Source organism: Cydia amplana, chromosome 15 (assembly GCF_948474715.1).
Source record: "Cydia amplana chromosome 15, ilCydAmpl1.1, whole genome shotgun sequence".
NCBI classification, from domain to species: Eukaryota; Metazoa; Arthropoda; class Insecta; order Lepidoptera; family Tortricidae; genus Cydia; species Cydia amplana.
Window position 1 is genome coordinate 15273222 of NC_086083.1, and position 27298 is coordinate 15300519.

The following is a 27298-nucleotide window of genomic DNA, read 5'->3' on the forward strand; positions in this document are numbered from 1 at the left end:
CTAACTACTTTCACGATCAATAAGCTTGATCCGTATAGGTCCGTTAGGTGTGTACATAGGGTGAATGTGGTAGTCCAATGGCTCATGGTGGTATTCCATTTTGAACGCCTGCACCATCTAAGGAGAAAGAAAACTGAATTAATAATTGCAGACAAGTTTTTGAACGATTTACAAACGGGGTCCCTTTGTTTCCCATAAAGTTTTAAGTCATAATGTATTGTTTGTCATATTATCATTAATCATAAAACTGACTCCGTTAACTTTTTAGGATTTTCGTAATGTTATCCAATAAGTAGATAGGTTATGTTAGGTTAGGTTTGTTTAATGGAAATCCTGAAAAGTGACGCGTTACTGAACCAAATGAATTATGACTAACGAAAATGCGGGCAAAATAATACATTATGACTTAAACCTTTTTGGGAAACAATAAGACAATTCCTCTCATCTCCGTCTCAGTGGACAGAAGCGCGCCGGGTGATGTTGATCAGTCTGTTAAGTGCTGATGGTGCAACTAGCACTGTGTTTTAAAGGCCTCCACATAGCGACCCTGCCACGATCGATTGGGATTAAGTAGTTGCCAAGACTGGATCATGGCCTGTTTTTGGACGGAACCGAGTAAAAACAAAGATGAGGAAGCGCAGTATCGCAGCGCGACATTACTGCCGGCTGCCTTGCTGCCGCAAATGTCAAAATCGATGTTGCCGTCTGCGGTTTTCGAATGGAGCCATGTTATCAAGAAATGTATATAAAATATGACGTTTGCGCCGGTTCTTGGAGTAGTCTGAATCCGAGAGGAACCATAATCAAATCACCTTACAAATGACGGTATGTATTTTCTAAACACAGCCACTTCTAAGCTTCCGTGATACTTTCTATACAAAACAAAGTATCGGATGCCTCGACCCGGACTGGACCGTTCTAGTTCGAGTCATCCTTAGTACTTCACCTTACAAATGACGGTATGTATCTCCAGCTCAGCGAACCTTCTGCCAAGACACATGCGCCGGCCAAAGCCGAACGGCAGCGACGCGAAGGCGTTGTGTTTGTCCAGCGGGGAACGCTTGAGCCATCGCTCTGGGCGGAACTCAGATGCGTTCGTGAAGTTTTCTTCGCTGTTGCCCATTACGTAGTGTTGGAAGATCACTTGAGTCTGGAATTATTGATAATTATTTAACTTACTCAAACTAAGATAACCTAATTCTATAAAGCTAATGTACAGTCAGGTGCAAAGAAAAAGTAGGTACCCGCACCGCGGGATAGAAAGTGACGTTATACCGTTTTATCACGCTGTCACGTAGACAAGAACGACCATCACATCCATGCTGATAACTTTGTGACAATGCGTCATGGTCTCGTCTTGGCAGCATTTTCCATGAAAATGTTTTGGTGGGATTTTTGTTACTTATTCAGTAGTAGTCAAAGAAAAGTACGTATACACACCCCTTTTGGAATATTGTACCCGCAGATAACTGTGTCTTTAGTTAGTTGTCGTCCGTTGCCGATGACTACAGGATACATTCTGAAAATAAAAACCCCCGAAATATCAAAACCATACGCATTGTAGTACAAGATTTAACCTTTTGGACGCCAATGACCGATATATCCGCACCGTAGGTTCAACGCCAAAGACCGATTAATCGGTCACATATCACAGAGCAACAGACCTACGTGCATATGCATAAAGTTCAATTTCAGTTTTGACACTTCGGTGACGTGGCGTCAGCGTGACAGCTTTTGTGTTTGACACGGCGTCGAAAAAGTTAAAATCTGAATTTCTACTTCAGATTTACCGTATATTATGCGGTAACTAGGTTGACAACATACCCTACTCGTACCACAAGCTCGTCAGCGCCATCTCCATCAGCTGTCTTCATGGTTACAACAATTAGCTCTCTATGCCATGTTAGAAACATTTAATGAATGAATATATAGGTAAATAATACTTCAGTTTGGTCACTTTCGTCTACCATATTCAAGCGGTAGGGTCAGGGGCTGATTTCTCAAAAGCTTGTAACTTGTAATACAAGTGGAAGTCCCTTTCTAACAAAAGCTGTCAAAAAGTGACATCCGCTTGTATTACAAGTTACAAGCTTTTGAGAAACGAGCCCCAGGTGGTGTAAATATAAAACACGGGTCAAAATAAGATAAGTTTTTAACACTCAAAAACTTATTCTATTTCATTCCTATTGCATTTAAAATGAAGCCTTGGGTGTAAACTTCTTTTTAAATGGAATAGGAATGTTAAAAAAAGTGTTTGAGTGTTAAAAAACAGTCTTATTTTTTTTTACCCGTGTTTTATATTTGCCCAAACAGAGTCCTGACCCTATTTACTTGTGTACTTTTTTCTGGAATCGCGCTAACCTTAATACCTCCTTAACGCATGCTTTAAGGTACGGCATCTGGTTGATGTCTCCTGGCTTAAGGTCTCTACCCTGCAACGCTTGTGAGACCTCAGTGTAGATTTTCTCTTGCACATGTGGCCTAAGCGACAGTTGGTAGAGAGTTGACGCCACCGCGTTTGAGGTCTGAAATGTTATTACAATGCTCAGACATAAAGTGGAAAAATTTACTGGAACTCCGGTAGCCAAATACATGATGACTCAGAGCGGTTTCGCACTGCGTCCGATCCGAATCCGATTCGAATCCGTGAAAATATGGTCCGAAGTAGCCGTAGAACTATTTCTATGGTAATTTACGCACTAGATCCGTCTGATTTCTTTCCGAAATCGGATGACGGAGTGCGTAAATTACCATAGAAATAGTTCTACGGCTACTTCGGACCATATTTTCACGGATTCGGATCGGATTCGGATCGGACGTAGTGCGAAACCGCTCTCACGCTAGACCGGGCAGGGCCCGGACCGAGGCATCTGACATGTCATTTTCTATGACGGCTGATCGGTGATCACGTGGTGCTTTCTATAGTAAACGAAGCGCCAGAAGCTCCGGCCTGGCCGGGCCCGGTCGAGCGATGTATGTATCTAAGCGCATTCACAGTTATTGCGAAATTGCTACGCCATTTCTATAAGGCGTTATAAAAACTTCCTCAATAACAATAATCAAATGAAAATACATTTATTTCAGATAACCAGAGTTTCATACAATAATATGTCAAGATAAAATAACAATTTAAAATGCCACAATAAGAATAATTAAAATAAGACAAAATTAAATCACAAAAGTTTAATATTATTATAGTATAAATAAATAATTTATTTGAAATAATAATGATCATGTTCATTAAAAAAACTAACTTGACTAAATAAAACTAAATTAAAACTAAAAACTAATACTCAATCTTTTTTTTTAATTGGACCCTTTTGGCATGGTGCCGAGGACGCTGGCAGCATTTCCCCGCTGTATTGCGAGGCTAATACACTTCGCGATTCCTCGCGAGATACGCTGATATCAGAGCTCACGCTCGTAATTAGCTAGGGTCGCCGTTGCCGATTACGGCATGGATAACTATATACATAGAATATTCAGATGAGTAAACCGTCCTGTTTACGTTTAAAAGATACATTATAGCAGCAGCTTCCGCTGCCAGCTCTTCGGTCACCAGTGAGGTCGATCAATCTTTTCGAATAAATTAAAACAGATAGGTACTTACATTAATAAAAATTAAAGCAATAGGCTTACCGTATCTATCCCCACTAGGAACATGTCTAAGGCTGCCACAGCAGCCACCCTGGTGCCGGCGGCAGCCACCAAATCCTGCAGCAGAGACCTGCTCGAGCTGGCCCTGCTCTCCTCCAGTGCTCTCTCCACGTGGCTTAGAGTTACACTGAAAATAATTACACAATAGAATAGAACAGAATACATTTATTTACGTATCGTGGTTGGTTACAAAAGAGATGGTATCTATAAACGAACGAACGAAAAAAGGAACTCAACGTAATGCCACGGCAAGACGTTTAATAGTAGTTGGCCAGGTCACCTTGGCTAAGGTGACAACCGCTATCGCTTCGCCATCGAATCGCTTTGTGTCTCTCTATCACTCTTCCATATTAGTGTGACAGTGACAGTTGCGTTTCGTTCGCTACGGAGCGTTAGCGATTGGCATGTTGTCTACGGGGCCAGAGGCCTTTAAAGTTTTTGTTCTGAGGGTCTCGTCTACTTTCTTTTTATATGCCGAATTAAATTGAATTTTACTCTTTTCGCGAAAAACTGACCTCTTGAAGAACGGTCTATTACTTGAACAATTATAAAGGCTTTAAACAAAATACCGATGGTGAACTATAAACACTTAGAAGAGTTTTTTTTTGTTTTATAACTCTTTTAAGACCCATATGAAATAGAATATATTTAATAGAACTGGATCTCAAATGTGAACTCAACAAAGTTAAAGCGGTACTGAAGGTACCGCTTTAACTTTGTTGAGTTTTTGAGTTGAGTTTTCACAACCCATAGCGCCTCTGGAGATGTGAAAATGGGTTGGTTAAAGACTGACTGTATTAGATTGTTTTACAAAATGACTTGGAACAAGTTGATGTCATGGTACGAATGCGGCGCCGTATCTTTGATGATGTGACTGGGAGTTCAGGTATAAGCTTAGACCTAAAAAGGTGAAGCTTTTTTAATGAAGATACCATCAGTTTTCATTTGGCGTAGGCAACTACGCTAAGGTCTTACTTAAGGGTAGTGTCAAGAGCGTGTACAATGTACATATTGCTTGAACATTGTAGTATTCCAAACCCACCAACCACCACCGCCGGCCACCAGGGGCCCGTTTTTCAAAAGCTTGTAAATTGTAATACCCTCCCTAACAAAAGCCCCTTGAAGCCCCTTTCTAACAAAAGCTGTCAAAATGTGACACCCGCTTGTATTACAAGTTACAAGCTTTTGAGAAACAGGCCCCAGGGCCCCCAGGGGGCTTTAAGGTCTAGTTGTCTAATGCAGAAGAATATGTCGACAGCATCAATGAGGCACTAGCTTTAGCCTCCTGCTTAAGCCATCTTAAATTGTCATTCTATAGAACTTGCTAACTATGTAAACAAACCGCCATATTGAAATCGTCTCTGAATGACAATTTACTAGTGACTTTTGTTTACATAGTTAGCAAGTTCCATAGAATGACACTTTACCAGTGGGGAGACACTCCTGACTTCGGGCAAACTCGGTTCCGCTCGGCTCGGCATTGGTCCAAGCAATTATTAGGGTTGACACAACTTGACGTCCGTTTGCGTGCACTTGCGACCCGATAAGATAATGGCTTGAATTTTGACAACCCTAAATAGCCGAAAGGGATAGTGCCATAAGTTAGAAAGAGATATCATGATTCGACCCTGAATCGCTGTCAAACTTCGGTTTTGTAGGAAGTGTCCTTTCTGTACGGTAGTACTATTACTTATTCTGTGACTTTAAGTACCTGAGGATAGTGTCAAGAGCGTTAACGTATTCCTTGAACATGCGAGTGTTCCACAATCGCCACCAGGGCGCCTTGAGTTCTAGTTGTCCAACGCAGAGGAAGAAAGTGTTGACGGCGTCGATGAGACGCTGGCTTTCTGAGCCGGAGGAGGCGTGGAAGCAGCCCAGGCGGGTGTCCAGGGCGATTAGACCGAGGGCTAGAAAAAATACATAAATAAAATAAAACGTTTGTTCACAAATCTTGCTTACAATTAATTACATATCTTTTTTGTTAAATAAAATGCTAAAACTATGAATCCTAAATATATCTAAAATTAAACAAGCAATATAAAAACTGCTCAAAGAGTTAGTAAGGCGAATTTGGTCTAATGATATTTGATGGCATTTACAGTACTAATATTCCTAACACTAACTTGGAAATCACAACACTGGCAAAGTGTTCCTTATAAGGTACTAAATAAAATAGTGACTATTTCAGTGACATTCCATTGTATTTTTAAAATACTGTAGCTACTTACATTCTAACGACCACTTGTGAACTTCATTTAAAAAGTCCTCTGACGTTTCGTTGTCCTCTTTCCTAATTTCGCGCAATCTGGAAATAAATAGGTATATTTGATAGTAATCATCCAAAACCTGATTTGAAAAACGAAACACACTGTTGTGGAACGAAACGGTCGGTTGCACTAAACCGTGTATCACCATTAAAACATTCGCTAAATTTTATTGTATGGGAAGTTTTATACAGTTCTCTGCTGAGTGACGTTGATCAGTCCATCAACTGTGTTTGGTTAACTAGTTCTAAATAAGGTAGGTACAGTCAACAGCAGATGTTGCTAAGCGATCTTGACGCGACTTTATTGTATAAGAGAATAAGAGCATGTCAAGGTAATTTTGAACAGCAACCCTCTTAGCAACTTCTGCTACTGACTGTACGTGTAGGAAGGAAGGTAGGTGGAATGTTTACCTGTTTATAAAGGAGTCCGCTACTTCACTAACCGCCACCGTATACTGTGCGGCGGCACTGGTGCTCAATGCAACTCGTGAGACCTTTGTGCGAAACGCGGACCATGAATCGCCGTGCCTGTAATAATACCAACAGCATACCTAATTGATTTCTCCTAATCATTCCCTCGCTCGAGGGCTAGTTCTAAGAAGTAAAATATGATGCCTTTGGTTTTTTAACGAGCAAATTCGATGAAAATAGTCAGCTAAAGTGTCATTCAATAGAACTTGCTAACTATGTAAACAAAAGTTACTAGTAAATTGACAGTCAGTGTCAATTTTAGTATGGCGGTTTGTTTACATAGTTAGCAAGTTCTATTGAATGACATTTTAGATATTTATAGATATTTACACTCTAACCTTGTGTAGCCATTTCAACGGATCACTTTGTAAAGGAATTTCCCAAGAAAGTAACCAGTTTTTATTGCTTTTGAGTATGAGTACCATTTTTACTTACACGGCAATGACTCCTGCGCAATTTTCTTCGGCGCCAAAGAAGTCTTTTCTCAAAACGTGCTTGTAGTAATTCAACGAAGGCATCGATGGTCTGTAAAATTACGAAGAATATAAACGATTAACCATTTTCTTATAAATGAATAAAAAAACACATTCTTTTGGAAGAAAGCGGTAAACATTCATATACAAACAACCCATTGATTATTTTTCCGGACGCAAAAAGTGGGGTGATATATGTTTGACACCAATGTCTGTCTGTCTGTGGCATTCATAGCTTTCCAACGGATGGACCGATTTGAACGTGGTTTTTTTACGTAAAAGCGAGTTTCCTTGCGGTAGTTATTGGGGTCTTTGTTTCCCATAAAGTTTTAAGTCATAATGTATTGTTTGTCACATTATCATTATTCATAAAACTGAAACCGTTAACTTTTCAGGATTTTTGTAAGATTATCCTATAGATAGGTTAGGTTAGGTTTGTTTTATGGCAATCCTGAAAAGTAACGCGGTTCAGAAACGATATTACGATACACGATATACGACATTATGATATTGTCTTCGGTTACCGCGATAGTTAGGTATTCATGAAACCCCGTCACCCGTTGACCAGCGTTCACGGTAGAGGGTTCGAAACGTCGGGATGTGGTATAAATTCAATATACGCGATATAATCCGTTTTAATAGTTTTATTTCATGAATACATGACTTAAAACTTTTTGGGAAACAATAGAGACTTACGGGTAGAGAACTACGGTTCTTAGCTATGTTTGATAGAAATTGATCCGGAAGTTTGAATTTTTATGGCATGCAATGGATTTTTTGGCATAGAGCGTATAGAGCGTTAATAATTTTTAATTTAATATTTCAAATACACGTGCGACTGTGAGGTGTTTTTTTTTTCCACCTACCTGTGAGGAGCTCCGTCTTCAGACCTAAACACCCGTTCCACTTCCCCAGCATCAAAGACGAATAGCATATCCGGACGGCCGAGTAGACCTGCTATCTTGACGCACTTCCCATACTGCTCTCGGAGTGACAGGCACACTTTGTCTACGTGTTCCACTGAGTAGTTACCTGAAAACATCAAACAAACATCGACATTAAGCACCGCTGAACTCCTGTCCCGCGCTCGCGCTACCAGCGAAGTCTCAGTCATCCTATGTTCACTTGTAATATACATATAGGTACATAATGAGAAAGGGCTACGCTGGGACGGTAGGACAGTGCAAAAATTATGTACCTGCTTTTGATGTACATACGTATAAAAAGAGCGAGGTCATCGCCAACAAACTGCCCCGCAGTTTGGCGAATCTTTGTATTGTGGTACACATGTTTTATATTTCCATGTTATTTAAAAAAAAAACATTTATTCAGCAAATAGGCCACAAAGGCACTTTTACACGTCAATATGGAATTAAGAAAAAGGAAAATTCATATTTCGATGTTGTTTACAAATTCATGGCTTTATAAGCGTCTTGCACCATACCACTAACCCGGGGTTAAGCGGTTAAACCGTTAACCCAGTGTCAAATTGTACTGGAAGCCATGGTAACTCCAGGTTTAATTGAGCCGCTAGCGCCATAAAAAAATAGGTTTTTAAATATTTCACAATATTTTAAAAACATTTAAAATAATAATATTTTCAAAATATTTTTCACACCACCTATTCGGAAAAGAGCTTTTTCTTCCCTGCTAGGAGGGATTAAACTGGCACTTTTCCTCCCTGCCAGGAGGGATCAAAGTGACACTTTTCTGTTCTAATAGCACACTATTTTTACATTTTTTTGCACATTATTTTTTTAGCTTAAATAATCTGTTTAAGCATCAGATTGTGTCAACACTAAGATTTTTTTATTTTCCTCATAGTTGATGTGAAAAGCAGTATGTGTCACACGGTATTAAAATTATTCCGTTTTGGGCGTTAACACTTGAATCCCTCATTAGCTCATTACGCTCAGGATTCTACTTTAGAATTCCTCACTACGTACGGGATTCTATTGTAGAATCCATCGCTTCATTCAGGATTCAATATACGCCCTTGACTGAAATATATCATTTTGATCCCTTGTAACACAAACTACTAAAATATTACAGTACATATGGTTCTCCTTTACCGCCCTAGTGCGGTAACTAGTACAATACCTACGTGACTATGCCGAAAATTTAAAGAGCCATATGTACTGTAAAACGTTGTACGATACACGTGCGAAAAGGTAATTCGTAAGTCCTGTCGATTTAAAACACTCCCTTCGGTCGTTTCAATTTATCGCCACTCGTTGCGAATTTCCTACTTCACTACATAGTAACTATAAAACAAAGTCGCTTCCCTGTCTGTCTGTCTGTCTGTATGCTTAGATCTTTAAAACTACGCAACGGATTTTGATGCGGTTTTTTTAAATAGATAGAGTGATTCAAGAGGAAGGTTCATGTATAATTTGTTAACCCGTGCGAAGCCGGGGCGAGTCGCTCGTATTCTATAAAGCATTACTACGTAGGCGGCTGTCGGTACACATGAATAATGAATATGACTTTTACTCACGTATATTATATATTAGCTGAAACTAGTTTCTAGAAAGTCAATCACTGTCCCGTTACAGATAACCTAATGATGATCGATTGATCTCTATGATCTACTCAATCATATGATGATCGAATGATCGCTATGATCTACTCAATCATAATATATCCAGTGATTTCTGATTTATAAATGGCGACCTTAGTCTCTGGACAAAAGCAGGCGTGGCTCACTCCGCGATTTCGTCGCTTTGCTACAGGTAGCTAAAAGTACGTCCGTTCGGCCCCAAGTTTTTTCCGTTTGGGGAAAGCCTTATGCCGCGCGTGGCGCTGTCGCCACCTAGCGGCCATATCTGTGCTGATCGTAACAGACGCGTTTTGTTAGAGAGTGAGTCTTCTGTACTTAGTACTATTATTTATTCTGTGACAAAAGCTCGAATACTATGTAGTTTCTTTCTAAGTGCATGATGCGTTAATTCTTTTTAAAACAAACAACAGTACATTTGGTGGTACTTTACCGCACTAGTGCGATAATTAGCACATTACGTGGCTATGTCGAAAATTCAAAGGGTCATATGTACTGTAAAGCGCTGTACGATACATGTGCGAATAGGTAATTCGCAACTCGTGTTGATTCTCTCCCTCTCGTCTCCCTTCGATCGTGTTTTAATTTAACGCCAAACGTTGTAAATTTTCTATATTTCGCACTTGTATCGCAATGTGACAAATTATGGTATGAAAGCAGTTTATTTTTTTCATAAATCAACTTTGTAGCCATTTATTTGTTTACAATAAACAATAAATAAACAGGGAAGCATTACCTATCTTACAGTTGGCATCTGTTTAATAGTACAAAGATGTTCTGTTCATGCAAGTTGATTAATTATTTCTACGCCAAGCGTGATCGTCAATTTTATAATGAATAACTATCACAATACAGTCTTTATTCTAATAATATCAGTTAATTTCACAGACAAGACATCCTCTAGACTAAGCATAGTAGCGCTACCCCCTCTGCCACAAATATACGGTAGTTTTACTGCATTTCCGAGTCAAAGTGTCTTTGTGTGACGTCCGTGTCTTTGAACGGACCAATCACGGCGCGGGACTCGCTCACCTCGTCCCCCGCACCCCAGTATTTTTGGCAGCATCGGTTTCATGAAATAATTACTCTAAACTCCGTCTAGAGGATTCCTAGTCTATGGTTAATTTTAATCACAATGAGTATTAGTATGGTATTTTGTTCCTATAATCGCGCATGCGCGAAAGTGAGAGTGCGCTGCGCCGATGATTGCTATTAGATACGGGCTAGTTGATTGGTTATTACGATAACTCGAACAATTTTCCTTCATTACGGAGCCACATACATACAGAGTGGACCCTTTTTTATATACCTACCATGACGGTGGTAAACAAGCATGCAGCCCGCCTGATGTTTAGCAGCCACCACAGCCTATGGGCGCTTGAAACTTTAGATTTAAACAAATTAAAGTACTTTTTTCAATTTATTTCTTTCGATTAGGCATTTAATAGAATTATGCGCTTATGTCAGTTAACCGAAAACGTGAAAAAATTGGTTGTCATTTCTACAAACATGTGTTATGGATATGATTCGGAACAAATCCTAAATAACGCCCCTGTACGGCTACCATCAGTTTGGCACTGACATAAACGCCATCGAGAACGTAATTTACTTTCTATACATCTCGCTCGTACTCGCATATTAGTGCGAACGAGATGTATAGAAAGTAAATCACGTTCTCGATGGTGTTTATGTCAGTTTTGACACTGTCAGTGACTCATGGTACGGGCTCTGATGACTAAAAAAAACTTTAATAAAACCGGCTTTAAGTAATCAGGTAATTACTAATAGTAACTAACTAACTAATGTAACTATACAGGGGATAATGTTGGTACAGATCATTAAAAATCAATCTAAACGCAATTAACTTTGACGCACTACAGGCAATCTAAACCACATTTCTCTATAAACGACTTTAACAGCTACCAAACCAAAGATGTTGATGACCTTTTTCATTATTGCATAGAAAATTTATCATCATCCATACTTCCATGCTATGGGTATGCAGGGCAACTGAAAATAAATGAAAATTAGACATGTTGATTGATTTTTTCTATCGAGCTAGCTTTAAACTTAGCGTTTTAGTTGGAGTCAGCCCTAGCAAATATACCTATTATAGTTTCCGTGTTGTTTTTCTTAATCAAAAAATTCAATATAAAAAACTACAATTTTGAGATAGCCCCCTCTTAATGAAAGTTGACTTAGTACGTAGTTTTGAGTTGAAGAGAGCCATATGCACATGTTCTACACGGTTTAACATATTAAATACTGTCTCTCTATTGTATGTAAATGCGACATTTAAACAAATTTAGGTCACGTTTCAATTACATAATTTAGGTGGCTCAAGTTTCTAAACTATCCTTATTACTAAAAGAAAGATCCATAAAAATTGTAATTATGTAAAATTAACAGCAAGCTCTCTTACTTTTTCATACGGTTCTTAAACTCGTGAAAATAAGTTTCATTTAAGTAAAATCCTTTCTTATAGTGTAGAATTGTAGATACTCGTAGTTATAGACAAAACGTCGCCTGCTCTTTTTTTAATATATGTTTGACTCTTTATTATACAATTACTAGCGACCCGCCCCGGCTATGCACGGGTTAACAAATTAGACACAAACCTTCCTCAAGAATCACTCTATCGATAAGTGAAAACCGCATGAAAATCCGTTTAGTAGTTTTTGAGTTTATCGCGAACAAACAAACACACAAACAGACAGATGCGGCGGGGCACTTTGTTTTATAATTTATAAGGTTTAGTGATACTCGTACGTTTGTTACTTACCTACTCAATGTTATTTTATCGTTTTAGTTTAGTGTTGTCTTTCCTTTCGAGCTTTATCATCAGACGACTTAATTGAGTCTCACCATATGCCATCTTGGTTTTATTACTACTTTGCTAAAAAACGCATATTTGAAAAGCCGACGTCATAGAGATATCAAGACGGTGATATCATCATTAAGCTTATACCAAAGTCGAATAGCGGTAAACCAGAATAGAGATGGCACGGATTATATTACTTGTTTTTTTTTTTTTTTATTGATAAACATGTTTACATGACTTTACAGCTAAACCAATGCGTCACGAAACTTAGACTAACAGCAATAATAATTATAACAACAACAATAAAAGCACATTACACTAGTGTAGACAAATTACATTGGAACAGTTGAGCACCTAGCATCCATCGCCTCACAGAATATCAAGCATTCAGTATACACTTCCGTCCATCTCCACGCAAATAGGTCGCACTCAGGTGTCAGTGCCAGGAGCAGTGAAAGGGCGATTGATATTTAATCCTACTCAAATTTAGAAGTCAACATTAATAATTCACGAGTGCCTATTTAACTGCGAAGAGCTTGGGTTACATGTGTGCTGAATATCCTTTGGTAGTCGGGTAAAAACATAACAAACATTTTTAGTTTTTAATTTAGAGAAACTGTTTCTAAATATGAGTCTGATATGAATGAATGAATGAATAACATTTATTTCAGGACAAGTCCCATAGTATGTTAGTAACAAGATGAATACTTAAAATTAGTGTTAGTGCACAACATAAATATGTCAGTTTTGACACTGTCAGTGACTATGGTACGGGCTCTTACATGTATAGATATGCCATACGATAAATAAATAAATGATCAAGACAGGACTAAGCGTGTTGCGGATGTTTTTGGTGTCGAATTTATTGCCATTTTTTTTGACCCTCTTTGACCTTCTCATTAAGTAGCGAATTCAAAATAACCTCTTCAAGTTCAGCTATTATTTAGAAGTCAGGAAGTTTACGTTAAGGTCACCGTTTAGGTCTAATGTTGGACCTTGAATTATACCTGAGCATAGTAGCTGGGCCAGAAGCGGAAGATAAAACTTGTTCGTTAAAAAACCGGCCAAGTGCGAGCTGCGCGTACAGCACGAAGGGTTCCGTACCATTACGCAAAAAACGGCACAAAAATCACGTTTGCTGTATGGGAGCCCCACTTAAATCTTTATTACATATATTCTGTTTTTAGTATTTGTTGGTATAGCGGTAAAATACATCTTCTTTGAAATTTTCAACTGCCTAGCTGTCACGGTTCATGGGATACAGCCTGGCGACAGACAGACGGATGGACAGACGATCAGCGGTGTCTTAGTAATAGGGTCCCGTTTTTACCCTTTGGGTACGAAACCCTAAAAAGAAGCCTTATAAGAAACAAATAAATTTGTTTTGTCAAATTATGAATTTCTGGCATTCAGACAATTAATTTAACGGTTAGAGACGGACCAAGCTAGTTCAGCATGACATTTGCAATGACAAAATGACAAAAATAATGCCACAACCTCACTTTGTTCTGTTCAGGCAATATATTTACTTATGCCGATGACACTGCCATTGTATTCTCGGGAAACACATGGGAAGAGGTACGACAACACGCAGAACGGGGACTAGCTAAAATCGCAAGATGGCTACATAACAACCTACTCACCTTAAACACATCTAAGACTAACTATATCGCCTTCTCAAATTATACACGTACACAGCCGGACTCTCAATTCTCGATAAGGATCCACACTTGCGAAAATCCTACACAAACTAAATGTTCCTGTCCAATTATAACAAAAGTAGAAAGTACAAAATATCTGGGTGTTATGGTTGATCAGCGTTTGACTTGGCATGCACACACTGAAAGCATTATGGCAAGAACCCGTAAACTTATCTGGACCTTTAAAAACCTTAGACATGTAGCCACTAAAACACTCCTAAATCAAATCTATGTATCACTAGCGCAATCAGTACTCGCTTACTGCATTACCGTTTGGGGCGGTGCTACCAAAACTAAGTTCCTAGAGCTTGAAAGGGCTCAAAGAGCACTCCTAAAAGTTATGTTGTTCAAACCCTACACATTCCCTACTAGCGACCTATATATTATCTGTGACCAATTGTCTGTACGAAAACTCTACATACTTCAGCTCACACTAAAAACTCATAAAAATACCAATTATAAGCCAGACACAAAAATCTCACGCAGAAAAAATAGCAATGTTTTGATCATTCCGACAGTAAAAACTGCATTTGCTAGGAGGCAACAAACTACACAATCTGCCTACCTATATAACTTCTTAAATAAACATATAGATATAGATATTTATTCCTCTTCCAATTTCGAGTGTAAAAATAAAATAATAAAATGGCTAAAATATAAAACTTATAATGACATAGAGAAAATAATATCTAGAAACTAATGTAATCGTATTTAATTCATTCACTCACACATACACAATCAAACACACACACACACACACACACACACACACACACACACACACACACATACACATACGCCCGCGCCCGCGCGCACATATTTATTATATAAAATATTCTTACCATTATTATTAAGTATAAGTACTTACCTATTTCGTACACTAGTCGCTAGACTACTGTTCAGAAAATAACTGGAATTGTACCTATTGTTGCATATACAGTTTTTAGTTTTTAGTTTAATATCAATATTTGGCATGACACCTACTGTTTTTGTAATTCTAATTCTAATGTTTAATTGTAATTGCTTGTTATCTAATGTTAATAGCATAATAAAATAAAATAAAAAACTAACTGTAAGTTACCAACAGTGGAAGAGCGGTATTCTCTTAATACAAGTATTTACAATACTTAAAAAGAGGTACCAGCCCAATTATGAAAAATTGTATGCTACCAAATAAATAATTTTAATTTTAATTTTTAATTTTAATTTTTAAGTCGGTGTAAAAATAGTTTAAGACAAGGCCTCACGAATACCACAAACCGCCATTCAAGCCTGAAGACATCGCATCCACGAGGCCAATTCTAAATCAGAAATGTGTTAATGTTTTGATATTACGAGTATTATACGACCTATTGAGTATTAATATGTCGCACACCAAAAAGTGCGAGCGAAAAGGGCTAATGACTATTCTAATGACGTTATTGTTGCGTTGTCAGGGACCAAATCAGCGTAAGCGAATTTCATGATCAGACATGTATAGATATGCCATACGATAAATAAATAAATGATCAAGACAGGACTAAGCGTGATGTGGATGTTTTTGGTGTCGAATCTATTTCCATAAGATACTTCCAATACTTCCAACTTATTAAATACATAAACTCCTTACATACAAACTAAAATCTAATACAATACATAAAAAAACTTTACAAACTAATCGTTGACTAACCCTAGTGTTACCGCCGCCGCATTGTTAGAACAAAAAGTTGACAGCTCCGAATAACTGACAGGCCGATACCGTCCGGCGGACTGTTAATCAGTGGGCCCCTTTATTCATAAACGCGCTACAAACCTCAATTAGCTAATAATCGTTGGTCCTTATCTGTCATTTTGACTTATGTATTTGTAAGAAAGGGACAAAACATAATTTAACTAAATCAGGCCAGTAAAGTTTTATGAATAAGGGGCTTAGTCTTTGGGCAAAGAACGCCCCTGCCCGGAGGTCGCAAGAGACCAATAAGTTTCTGTGAAATTTATTATTTTATTTGTGTTTGCTTGATTATATTGACGAAGCCTGGGTTGTGGATTAAAAATAAAACATGACCGAAACCTTAACAAATTGTATAATTATGAATAGGCCCCCGTGGCCACAATAAGCTATAGTCGGAAATAGGGTTTGCAATCCGGATCCGAAATGTATGGAATTATCTGGATCTGGATCCGGATCCGCGGATATTCCCATACATTTCGGATCCGTCGTGCAAACCCTAGTCGGAAATACAAGACTTCCTTTACAGTAACGACTGAACGCACATGTAGGCAACAAGTTTGCAACATTCTTGCTTCCTTTCAGAAATCGCGGATTTTGCGGCCTCGGGCGGCGGTGTGAATATTGCACTTATTTATGAAGTACCACACAGGATATCGGATCGAATAATGTGAAACTGCTCTAACACAAATGCATAGGCATATATTTCTCAGCTTTACATTCAAATTTGGCCTTTTCATGGGATTAACATAGTTATCGGATGAGGATTTGGTGGCTCAGATGGCAAGGCGCCTGGAGTTTCGGTCCAGACGCCGTGAGTTCAAGTCTCACCCAAGACAGTATTTTTTTCCACTTTAAAATTTTGTTCTAAGCTTAATAGCATAGTTCGCAGACGTTTCTGTTTGTTAAAAATTAGAATTAACATCGTTATTTAGACAGAAGATTTTTTTCCCAAGTATAGGTATTGAACTTCCTTTGATTGAACGGTTTAAGTTGCGAACCTCTTGACTGTACTCTTAGGCCCGAGATATACTCGTAAGTTTTACTTACGTAAGTAGGGACAAAGCTATTTGTTAGAATGAGATAAAACTTGTGTATCTTGGGCCCTGCGCTAGGAGCCCGTTAATCTCTTCAAATCTTCAACTACTTCCACGCATTGCCAACCACGGCAACCACATGTCACGACAATTACATCTGAAGTAACAGCGACCTTGGCCGGATTATTTTGTAACGGCACTTGTGTTTTGTATGCCGATCGTCAAGTGTCATCGTACTTAGAATAACAATTGCAACGGTTTTTATTTGGCGCTAATTTGATCATTAGTTGATGACATGTGGTTGCATGCATGATACATTATATTGCACTTGAAGCATAAGGACCTTTCTGAGATGGAAAGACACATTTTACCTTCTAAAGTAATCATGAACACGAGAGACCCTTCGTGACATAAAGTCGTGCTGGAATCAGGGACCGGAACCGGTTACCTTAACCGGGGTTTTTCATAGGGTTATTTTAGAAGTGGTTATAAAAACCCCTACCATAACGGTAACCGTCTGATAAGGTAACACTTTGATTCGGTAACCGTATCAGATCGAGTTAACCCCTGTTACCGGTAACCGAAATAAAAACCCCGTCTATGCTGTTACCTCATAATAAGGTTTTGAACCAGTTCAAACGATTGTAAACTTTACGCAGACTTAAATTCAACTTATTATTGAATAACCGTGGTTGGCATGGGCGGTCTATGAAGCCTCCAGCACAAACAAGTTTTTTTGCCGGTAACTTCGCTTATTGTCAATTCAAACAATATTGCACTTTGAGTCCTTAAGCTAAAATTTAAAACAAGTGAGCGATTACAGTATTATTTTTAGAGCGACAGCCGCGGCGCAGCGCGGCCATTCCTTTGTTTATCTTTATACCTGTGTGTTCCTATTGTTTTTGTCAATTCTAGTTTAGAAATTTTTAGAAAAGGGGTTGCAAGTAAACAACATCCTATCCTAGTAATATCTGCTATTATTTAGATATATTTTATGCTACTTAGATTATTATTTTTATTTTCGGGTTCACGCTTGATATGTACCTACAGATTAAAGACTGATTTAAAGAAAAATTTTCACCTAACTAGTAATTTTACTGGTACCTAGTTAGGTATAATTTATCTGAAGTGATTAAAAAAAAACACTTTGTGATAAAGATACATGCGCTAGCGGATTGTGGTAGATATTTTACCATTGTTAACAAATGACATATGTACTAGTTATTATGAGCTTATTTTATAATAAGCAATTAAAGTCTATTTTTTTATTCGGTAGACTAAAATGACATTTCATAGTATGAAATGAAATGACACATGATGTTCATACTACGAAATGTCATTTTAGTCTACCGAATAAAAAATAGACTTTAGTTTAAAATGTTTTCAGATGCGGTGAGTTGTATGAGCTAAGTCGTAATTTACCTTGTACCGCTTAATGCAGCGATCAGAAAATATATATCTATAGCAGTTATAAACTTATTTTAATACTACAAATCTTTCATTAATACCAGGGGGCTCAGCACGGTTCCATTTTTATCGACTATCACTATGCCCGTCACTTTCGCACTTACATACTTGTTAGAACGTGACAGGCATGGTGATAAACGATAAAAATGCGACCGTGCTACTAGGGCAGAATTCATTATACATATTCATTGGGTATCTATAACATTGGTAGGTGAAATAGTTTTGATTAAATTAAATAGATACATACATTACATACATACTTAGTAAGCAGTGTTGGGCATTCAAGAATAAAATCATTATTTAAATAAGAATTCCTAAGAATAAAATCATGTTGATTTTATTCCCGTCAAAATTATTCAAATAATTTTGATCGGAAATAATTCGTATGTGAAAAAATTGAATAAGAATCATCTCATTCTTAATCAAATAAATATAATCATGATTTTATATTCTAAATAATATTCCTGGATTAAACATGTAGTATGGGTGCCGTATAGGCGTTACGTATAGATAGAAGTAAATTAGACAAGAAACTATTATGTTTCTTGACTAATTTATACCTGATTTTATGCAATAAAATCTTACAAATTTAATTTACTGCCGCATAGTCTTGGTATTGGACGATACCCGTATTTATTTTAATGTGATAACTAAATCATCAGGTACAATTCAGCTGCTCTGAACGGATGGTGGATAGCGAAACTCTTCAATGGCTCACTGTGCCTAAATTAATGTAAAAAATAAAAAACCGGCCAAGTGCGAGTCTGACTCGCGCAGGAAGGGTTCCGCACCATTACGCAAAAACCAGCAAATAAATCACGTTTGTTGTATGGGAGCCCCACTTAGATATTTATTATATGCTGTTTTTAGTATTTGTTGTAATAGCAGCAACAGAAATTAATTATTTGTGAAAATTTCAACTGCCTAGCTATCACGGTTCATGAGATACAGCCTGGTGACAGACAGACGGATAGAGGAGTCTTAGTAATAGGGTCCCGTTTATACCCTTTGGGTACGGAACCCTAAAAAAGATGTTTTTAAAGGTAGGATAAGGAATGGCTTGATATGGTGTATTCCTATTTCTCCCCGCCGGGCACAGATGGGAATAGGCGCTTCAGTTAAATCATTCCCATATGTCCCCGCCTCATGTATCGCGGCGATCACGTTGGACAGGAACAAATGGGGAAAATACTCATGATTTTTTTCTGTTTTCGAATTATGTTTATAATTCATTTTTTTTTAGCATTAGAAAGAACTTGAAAGAAGGTAAGCGATTTTGACATGTCTTTTAATTGAAAAACACTTTTTAAAAACCATAACTATTACTTATGAAAGCAGAAGACTATAAAAGATCGTATTAGATTCATAATTGTTACATATTTACCGTAACTTATTTTTAAAATGTGCTTTTCAATTAAAAGAGACATCAAGATTGTTTTCTCCAATATGCTCGGAAATGTTCACCTTATTGTAGCAAAAATAGTACGGGAAGTTCTACGTTATTGTCTAATCTAACTCTAATTTAAAAAAATCAAACTATCGCTGTCCTGTTCTAGCGGACGGGAATGAAAAAAACACTACAGTAATGACTTATTACTGTAGTGTTTTTTACTTTTTAAAAATAAAAAACGCAAACAGCCAATTATTGTAGCCGCGAGCCGCGTCTACACGACCCGATCAGCTATCATTTCAACCTATAGGATAGAGTGAGATAGTAAGATAAACGACCTTACTTGTCTCGTTCTTACAAGACCGTTGTGCTCGTGTATGATCGTGCAAATACTGCTTAATAAAATCAAAGATTATTTTTATATTTTTTTAAGGATCTCATCCGTGTACATAAACAGAGACAGAGAGAATCATACTATCTTTGTCTTACACTAGTACTAGCACCCAAAAGAAAAGGATGGGTATAGTTTTCCTGGTTCTTACTGACTGACAAATTGGTTTGACCAACTATATTGCACAATTATATTGAATGGTACTGAATGGCAGAATAAGTTTGTGCCCTTAACTTAAAAAAAAAATATTTTAGAGGGAAATTGTTTTTGACATTTTTGATGTGAAGGTTCGATTTGAGTGATGCTTGCTGCTTAAATAATTATTATTTTACCTTATTTCCTCGCATGTTTGGAGAAAAGCACTATATATGCCTCGGCAGGAATAGCAATTCGTGGATTCGTCTTCTTCGAACGAATCGAAACTCATCCACGAATTGCCCTTTCCCGGCCTCTGCAATAATGTACTATTACCTTATTTCTAATGCTAAAAAAAAACGAACTATAGTATGTGGTTTCAGTATCCGAGTTACTACCAAGATTTATGGTGTTTTTAAAAGCTCTTCTGATATTTAAAATTTGCATTTATTATTTAGACGGAAATTAACAGGTATATTTGACACAACGCTTGCCGCACGTGTTTAGCAAATGCTGACAAAGAATTCACCACGCCACGACTTAATCCTATTGTTATTGCCAATGAGTAATGAATGACGGTCTCAAGTGCAAACACGCCTGCAACTTTCTGCAAATCTATTTAATTATAGTGATAAGCGTAGGACTCTTTTCTTACCTGCAGTAATTTACTATCTCATTCACTTTCCGTAGGTGTGAAAGAGATAGCATACGTAAGACCTCAAGGCTGGTAGGAATAATAAACAAAATACATACTTAATACGCAAAGAAATATACATTGAACCATCATAATTATAATTTCGCAGTTTACTTTCTATGTAGCTTCATTATAAAATTATCATCACCGTTTCGAAGGCTTCAAAAAATTCAAATCAATCCGACCATTGAAAAGAGGGGTGAAATTCATTTTACTATCTATATACATTGTACTACATATAATATGACGTATAATATGACCAAATAAATGCCATTTAACCTTGTTACCACTAACTCATGTATCTACAATTACATCAATTAGTCATGACACGGCAGAGTACTGATAACAATACTGTAGTGTAGTACAATAATAAGGCTTTATTGTTGTCACTATGACTCTCACCGCATTCTGCTTAATCCTAAATATCCTAATACAATAGAAAATACCACGACCTTTAAACATTCGGTGCACTTGCGTTGTAGCGCGTGCCAGCGGAGCGCAGCGTTTCGATTTAAATACGCATGTTGCTTCGCCCGTGTAGGTATATTTATTATCTTCATGTTATTAGGTACTAGGAAGTGCAAATAATTGACTTCATACATGAAAGATATTTTGCAGATTTTGTTCAATAGTCACCTTCAACAACACGAGAGTAATCTAGAGCAGAGTTGGGCAAAAAATAACTTGAATAAGAATAAGAATAAAAACAGAAATTTCATTCTTATTCCAATCGATTTGAATAAGAATAATTCCTGCACTCGTTATTTTAGAATAAATAGAAAGTGAATAAATCATGACACTTTTATTTTAAATGAAAAAGACAAAACGGAATATTTATTCCAGATGTAGGATTATACTAAATAACGTTTTATTCAATTAGAATGTTATTCTGAATTAATTTAACTTTTGTAGTTACATACTACTACTTTTAATTTTGTAAGTTTCTAAAATAAATAAAACAAATAAAATAGATAAAATAAATGAAATAAATAAAAAAAAACAAATAAATTATATTATTGACATCTATTTTATTAGTATTGCATTTTAGTTTTTATATAATATTATAAGTATTAGTTTAATTTTTAAGTAGGTTTATTTTAATTTTAGTTTAGGTTTTAAATTTTTAATTTATAGATTTCATAGTTAGTTGTAATGTTTTTTTATTATTACCTTTTAAGTTAAATAAATGAACTTTATCCTAATAAAATAAATAAGATAAATAAAATAAACAAAATAAATAAAATAAATAAAATAAACAAAATAAATAAAATAAATAAAATAAATAAAATAAATAAAATAAATAAAATAAATAAAATAAATAAAATAAATAAAATAAATAAAATAAATAAAATAAATAAAATAAATAAAATAAATAAAATAAATAAAATAAATAAAATAAATAAAATAAATAAAATAAATAAAATAAATAAAATAAATAAAATAAATAAAATAAATAAAATAAATAAAATAAATAAAATAAATAAAATAAATAAAATAAATAAAATAAATAAAATAAATAAAATAAATAAAATAAATAAAATAAATAAAATAAATAAAATAAATAAAATAAATAAAATAAATAAAATAAATAAAATAAATAAAATAAATAAAATAAATAAAATAAATAAAATAAATAAAATAAATAAAATAAATAAAATAAATAAAATAAATAAAATAAATAAAATAAATAAAATAAATAAAATAAATAAAATAAATAAAATAAATAAAATAAATAAAATAAATAAAATAAATAAAATAAATAAAATAAATAAAATAAATAAAATAAATAAAATAAATAAAATAAATAAAATAAATAAAATAAATAAAATAAATAAAATAAATAAAATAAATAAAATAAATAAAATAAATAAAATAAATAAAATAAATAAAATAAATAAAATAAATAAAATAAATAAAATAAATAAAATAAATAAAATAAATAAAATAAATAAAATAAATAAAATAAATAAAATAAATAGAATAAATAGAATAAATAGAATAAATAGAATAAATAGAATAAATTGAATAAATAAAATAAATAAAATAAATAAAATAAATAAAATAAATAAAATAAATAAAATAAATAAAATAAATAAAATAAATAAAATAAATAAAATAAATAAAATAAATAAAATACATTAAATAAATAAAATAAATAAAATAAATAAAATAAATAAAATAAATAAATAAATAAAGTAAATAAAGTAAATAAATTAAATAAAGTAAATAAAGTAAATAAAGTAAATAAAGTAAATAAAGTAAATAAAGTAAATAAGGTAAATAAGGTAAATAAGGTAAATAAGGTAAATAAGGTAAATAAGGTATATAAAGTAAATAAAGTAAATAAAGTAAATAAAGTAAATAAAGTAAATAAAGTAAATAAAGTAAATAAAGTAAATCAAATACATAAAATAAAAAATAAAAAAAAATAAACAAAATAAATAAAATAATCAAAATAATCAAAATAAATTATATAAATAAAATTAACAAAATTAATGACAAATAAAATAAATGAAATAAGTAAAATAAACAAAATAAAAAAATAGACAAAATAAGTAAAATAAACAAAAACATTAAAATAAACAAAAACATTAAAATATGCAAAATTAAAAAAAAAAATACAAAAATAACAAAATAAACTATTAGTTCTATTAATAAATTAACTTTTTCTTTTAGTAGGTATTTGACTGACGGCACATCACTAAATACGAATGTAGCAAACCAATAAGCAACCGATAATAAAGGTTACCATAACTGAATAAAAACCGGTTAAAAACCCCTAACAAAAACCCTAACGCGATGGGGTTTTGAGATTAACTCGGTTAAAGGTTAAGGTTACCGTTTCAATAAGCTTACCGTTACAATCAGGTAACAGTATGATAGGGTTACCGAATGATACGGTAACCGAATTGATTGGGTTACCGAATGGATAGGATTAAGCGTAAAGAGGGGTTTTCCGGTCCTTGGCTGGAATGCAACAAATTATGAAGACGCTAGCTTTCTTACCATATTACTGAGGTTTCTACGAGTAGCTGTCATTTCTATCATTACTAATGTCTTGAAGAAACCTAGAATCCATCTAAGCCTAATATGGTACACAACGGAGGCTGCAAAAATATCTGACACGAACTTATTTGTAGAGCCATAAGAGCATGTTACATTCTTTTGCGGCCGTCGAATAGTAACAAATTTTTGCAGGTGACTGTACAGTATTACCTATCAAGTATTCAAAAGTGCGACCAAAATCGGAATGAAGTGTAATTGAAAGTATTCAGAAATAATTTGTGGTTGCGTAAATTACCTATTTGCTTTGACAACAGCTTATTCCAAGATATATTAACCACCCGCTGTATCTTCTGAATACAGCTTTTCGTATTTTCCAGGTCGCTATTGCTTTATTGACCCCCTGTATATGTCGGGCGGATTACTTATTATATACATAAGGATGACTCACGCTAAACCGCGCCGGGGCCGGGCCAGAGTTTCCGGCGCTTCGTTTTCTATGGAAAGCACCACGTGATCACCGATCAGCCGTCATAGAAAATGACATGTCGGACGCCTTAGCCCAGGCACGGCCCGGTCTGGCGTGAGTCATCCTTTATACGTAGGTACTCTAAACTTTCTTATTCCTAATACATTACTTCTATGATTCTACGAAAGTGACTTCCTAAGTCATCATGAACTTACCGATATAGGGCGCGAATCGCCAAGTATTCCCCACCAGCGGCAGAGGTTTAGGTCCAGGAACCTCCTCCCAGGGTCTGATGGACGAAGGGGTCACAGTTTCGAACACTGAAGTGTCCAGGGCCGCGTGTGTGGACCGGGCACGGTGGCCTTGGACTGGGCATGGCCGAGGTGGTAGTTTGGCACCTAGAGAAAAGAAAGATTGATTTTATAAATAACTAGCGACGGTGGCCTAACCAAGGTGACAATCGCTTGCGCTTCGCTATCTTCTCTATCACTCTTCCATATTAGTGTGACAGTGACAGTTGCGTTTCGTTCGCTTTGGAGCGATAGCGATTGGCATGTTGTCTACGGAGCCAGTCCCGGCTTCGCCCGGGTTTACAAATTATACACATAAACCTTCCTCAAGAATCATTCTATTCTATTGATAGGTGAAAACCGCATGGAAATCCGTTCAGTAGTTTTTGAGTTTATCGCGAACAAACAAACGCTAATAGTAATCCAGACAGACGCGGCGGAGGAACTTTGTTTTACAAGATGTAGTGATTAAAAGTTTGGAGACAATCTTACCTGTGTAAGCTCGACGGCCTTACCTCAAACTAAGCTTAAAGAGTGCCGGCCTAACTACTTAAGTTTTCTCTACCTATTCTAATAACTTTCGGTTTCCCCTCGTATGTATTTTATTGCTATTGATGTCTGCACTTAAACAAAGTGAACAAAAAACAATAATGTATAATTTAAACACCTCAACACATTTGCTAACAAAAACTTGAAATATTATCATTTCGTTCTCTCGTGCGGACAATAAAATGGATATACATACATACATACATACATACCTACAAACCACTGATTCATTGAATTCTAACACATTCATTGGTATATAATTTAATTAACACAATATTGTTTAGCAAAACTATTACGGACCAAGATATTATAAAGCCATATATTAAAACACAAGTAGGTACTAAGTTAGGTAGGTATCTAATTTCTTGTTTAAACACGCCTTTGTTTCCATGCTCTATAAAACAGTGCCGTAACACATGTAGGTATGTGTATTAGTATGTATCTACATGGCATTCTAGGTAAGTAGGTATAGTAGCAAACTCTTAAGGATGACTCACGTTAAACCGGGCCGTGTCCGGGCCGGAGCTTCCGGCGCTTACTTTTCTATGTCAATGACAGGTCATGTGATGCTTTCCATAGAAAACGAAGCTCCGGAAGCTCTGGCCTGGACACGGCCCGGTTTAACGTGTCATACTTATAAGTCTTTTCAAGTTATTTTCGGTTTGTTTTAGTTTATCCTTCCATTATATGAAAATATTTTGTCATAGAGCTGGACGCATTTAAATAATAATTACCTTCACTTAAACGAAGACATTAGAGTAGTTATTTGACCCATAGTTGGGAGATTTTAGACTTATATTTTCGATTATAATTGGGTTGTTTTACACGTTTCATTTATTTCATTTCATTTCTTTATTTGCATTCAATATACTATACATTATATAAAGTACATGAAACCCCTTGGGGTATGGTATGGCAAAAGATAAAATTAAACCCTTACCTTGTGCCCTCTGAGCGGAAATATGGGATTATTCGATGTTTATGCAGCTGTGGGCCATATTACCACCAGCATTTCACAATGGTGTTACGACTGACAAAAGTTTCCCTGCTGCCTTTGGCAAGGCGGAGGGGTAGCCTTTTGCCCGGGGCACTTGCCCCCTCTGCCCCTCCCTAGTTACGCCACTGTATGCAGTATAATATACCATATACCCCTTGTGATCATTGCCGGGATCTACTCAAAACTTACTGTCCAGAGGCCCTTCAGCCGCTTGTCGGTTCCTGGCGCTGGTTGTGACCTGCCGGCAGTAGCTCTTGACTGGCCACTTTGCCACGCGGATCTAAGTCATCTTCAACTAGTAACCTGGTAACAGGTAAGATTATACGTACTGTCCAGAGGCCCTTCAGCCGCTTGTCGGTGCCTGGCGCTGGTGGTGACCTGCCGGCAGTAGCTCTTGACTGGTCACTGTACCACGCGGATCTGAGTCATCTTCAACTAGTAACCTGGTAACAGGTAAGATTATACGTACTGTCCAGAAGCCTTTCAGCCGCTTGTCGGTGCCTGGCGCTGGTGGTGACCTGCCGGCAGTAGCTCTTGACTGGCCACTGTGCCACGTGGATCTGAGTCATCTTCAACTAGTAACCTGGTAATAGGTAAGATTATACGTACTGTCCAGAGGCCCTTCAGTAGCTTGTCGGTGCCTGGCGCTGGTGGTGACCTGCCGGCAGTAGCTCTTGATAGGCCACTGTGCCACGCGGATTTGACTCCTCATCTTCAACTGGTAACCTGGTAACAACAATGAGATAGGTACTAAGTTGAGTACTGGTTTTGTATATTTTCAGAGTTATTGAGGTAAAACGTTAAAACCGGTGGAATCGCCATAATCGCAAGTTTCGCGTGGCGCGCCATTGTATCATTTTCTTAAAATAGCCTTAGGCATAACAAATAGGTTGGCAGGATTGCAAAAAATCGCTGGTTTAATACATAAATTAAATAGTTCTTCTTAAAATAAATTACAGTCAAGTCATGAAATCCGAATATACAAAATTATTGTTTAAATTTGGATGGACAATCCTATAAGACTGGGTTATTGCTAAGAGGTAAGTAATGACACCTGCCATAACATTGCGATCTTATTGTTAAATTGTCTTATTATCTGAAGAGCCTAGATATCGTTTGTGAAGTGAAGAATCTGCCCACGCTACTCATCAAAGTGGAGGGTCTTGCCAACCGTACTATACCTATTATATAGTATTGTACTATATTTTGGCTCTCTGTACTAT

The 27298-nt window shown here is 36.0% G+C and overlaps 1 protein-coding gene across 1 annotated transcript; it reads right to left on the reverse strand.

Annotated features, from left to right (window-relative positions):
• LOC134654842 (probable cytochrome P450 49a1) lies at positions 1-26796 on the reverse strand. Its single transcript, XM_063510312.1, has 12 exons — positions 26685-26796; positions 24455-24637; positions 7734-7899; positions 6830-6919; positions 6335-6451; positions 5886-5962; positions 5369-5564; positions 3640-3784; positions 2362-2525; positions 1441-1519; positions 947-1150; positions 1-117 (listed from the first exon to the last, which is right to left on the reverse strand). Exons 1-12 carry the CDS (start codon positions 26785-26787, stop codon positions 1-3), a joined length of 1641 nt encoding a protein of 546 aa, XP_063366382.1. The 5' UTR covers positions 26788-26796.
• Positions 26797-27298: the final 502 nt, after the last annotated feature.

Excerpts from the sequence above, each read along its gene's own strand:
- LOC134654842 (XM_063510312.1), bottom strand. The coding sequence starts at position 26,787 with ATGAGGAGTCAAATCCGCGTGGCACAGTGGCCTATCAAGAGCTACTGC. Across the intron at positions 7,900-24,454 it reads GCGATTCGCGCCCTATATCG|GTAACTACTCAGTGGAACAC; the intron begins GTAAGTTCATGA and ends TGATGTTTTCAG. Across the intron at positions 6,452-6,829 it reads TGCGCAGGAGTCATTGCCGT|GCACGGCGATTCATGGTCCG; the intron begins GTAAGTAAAAAT and ends GTATTATTACAG.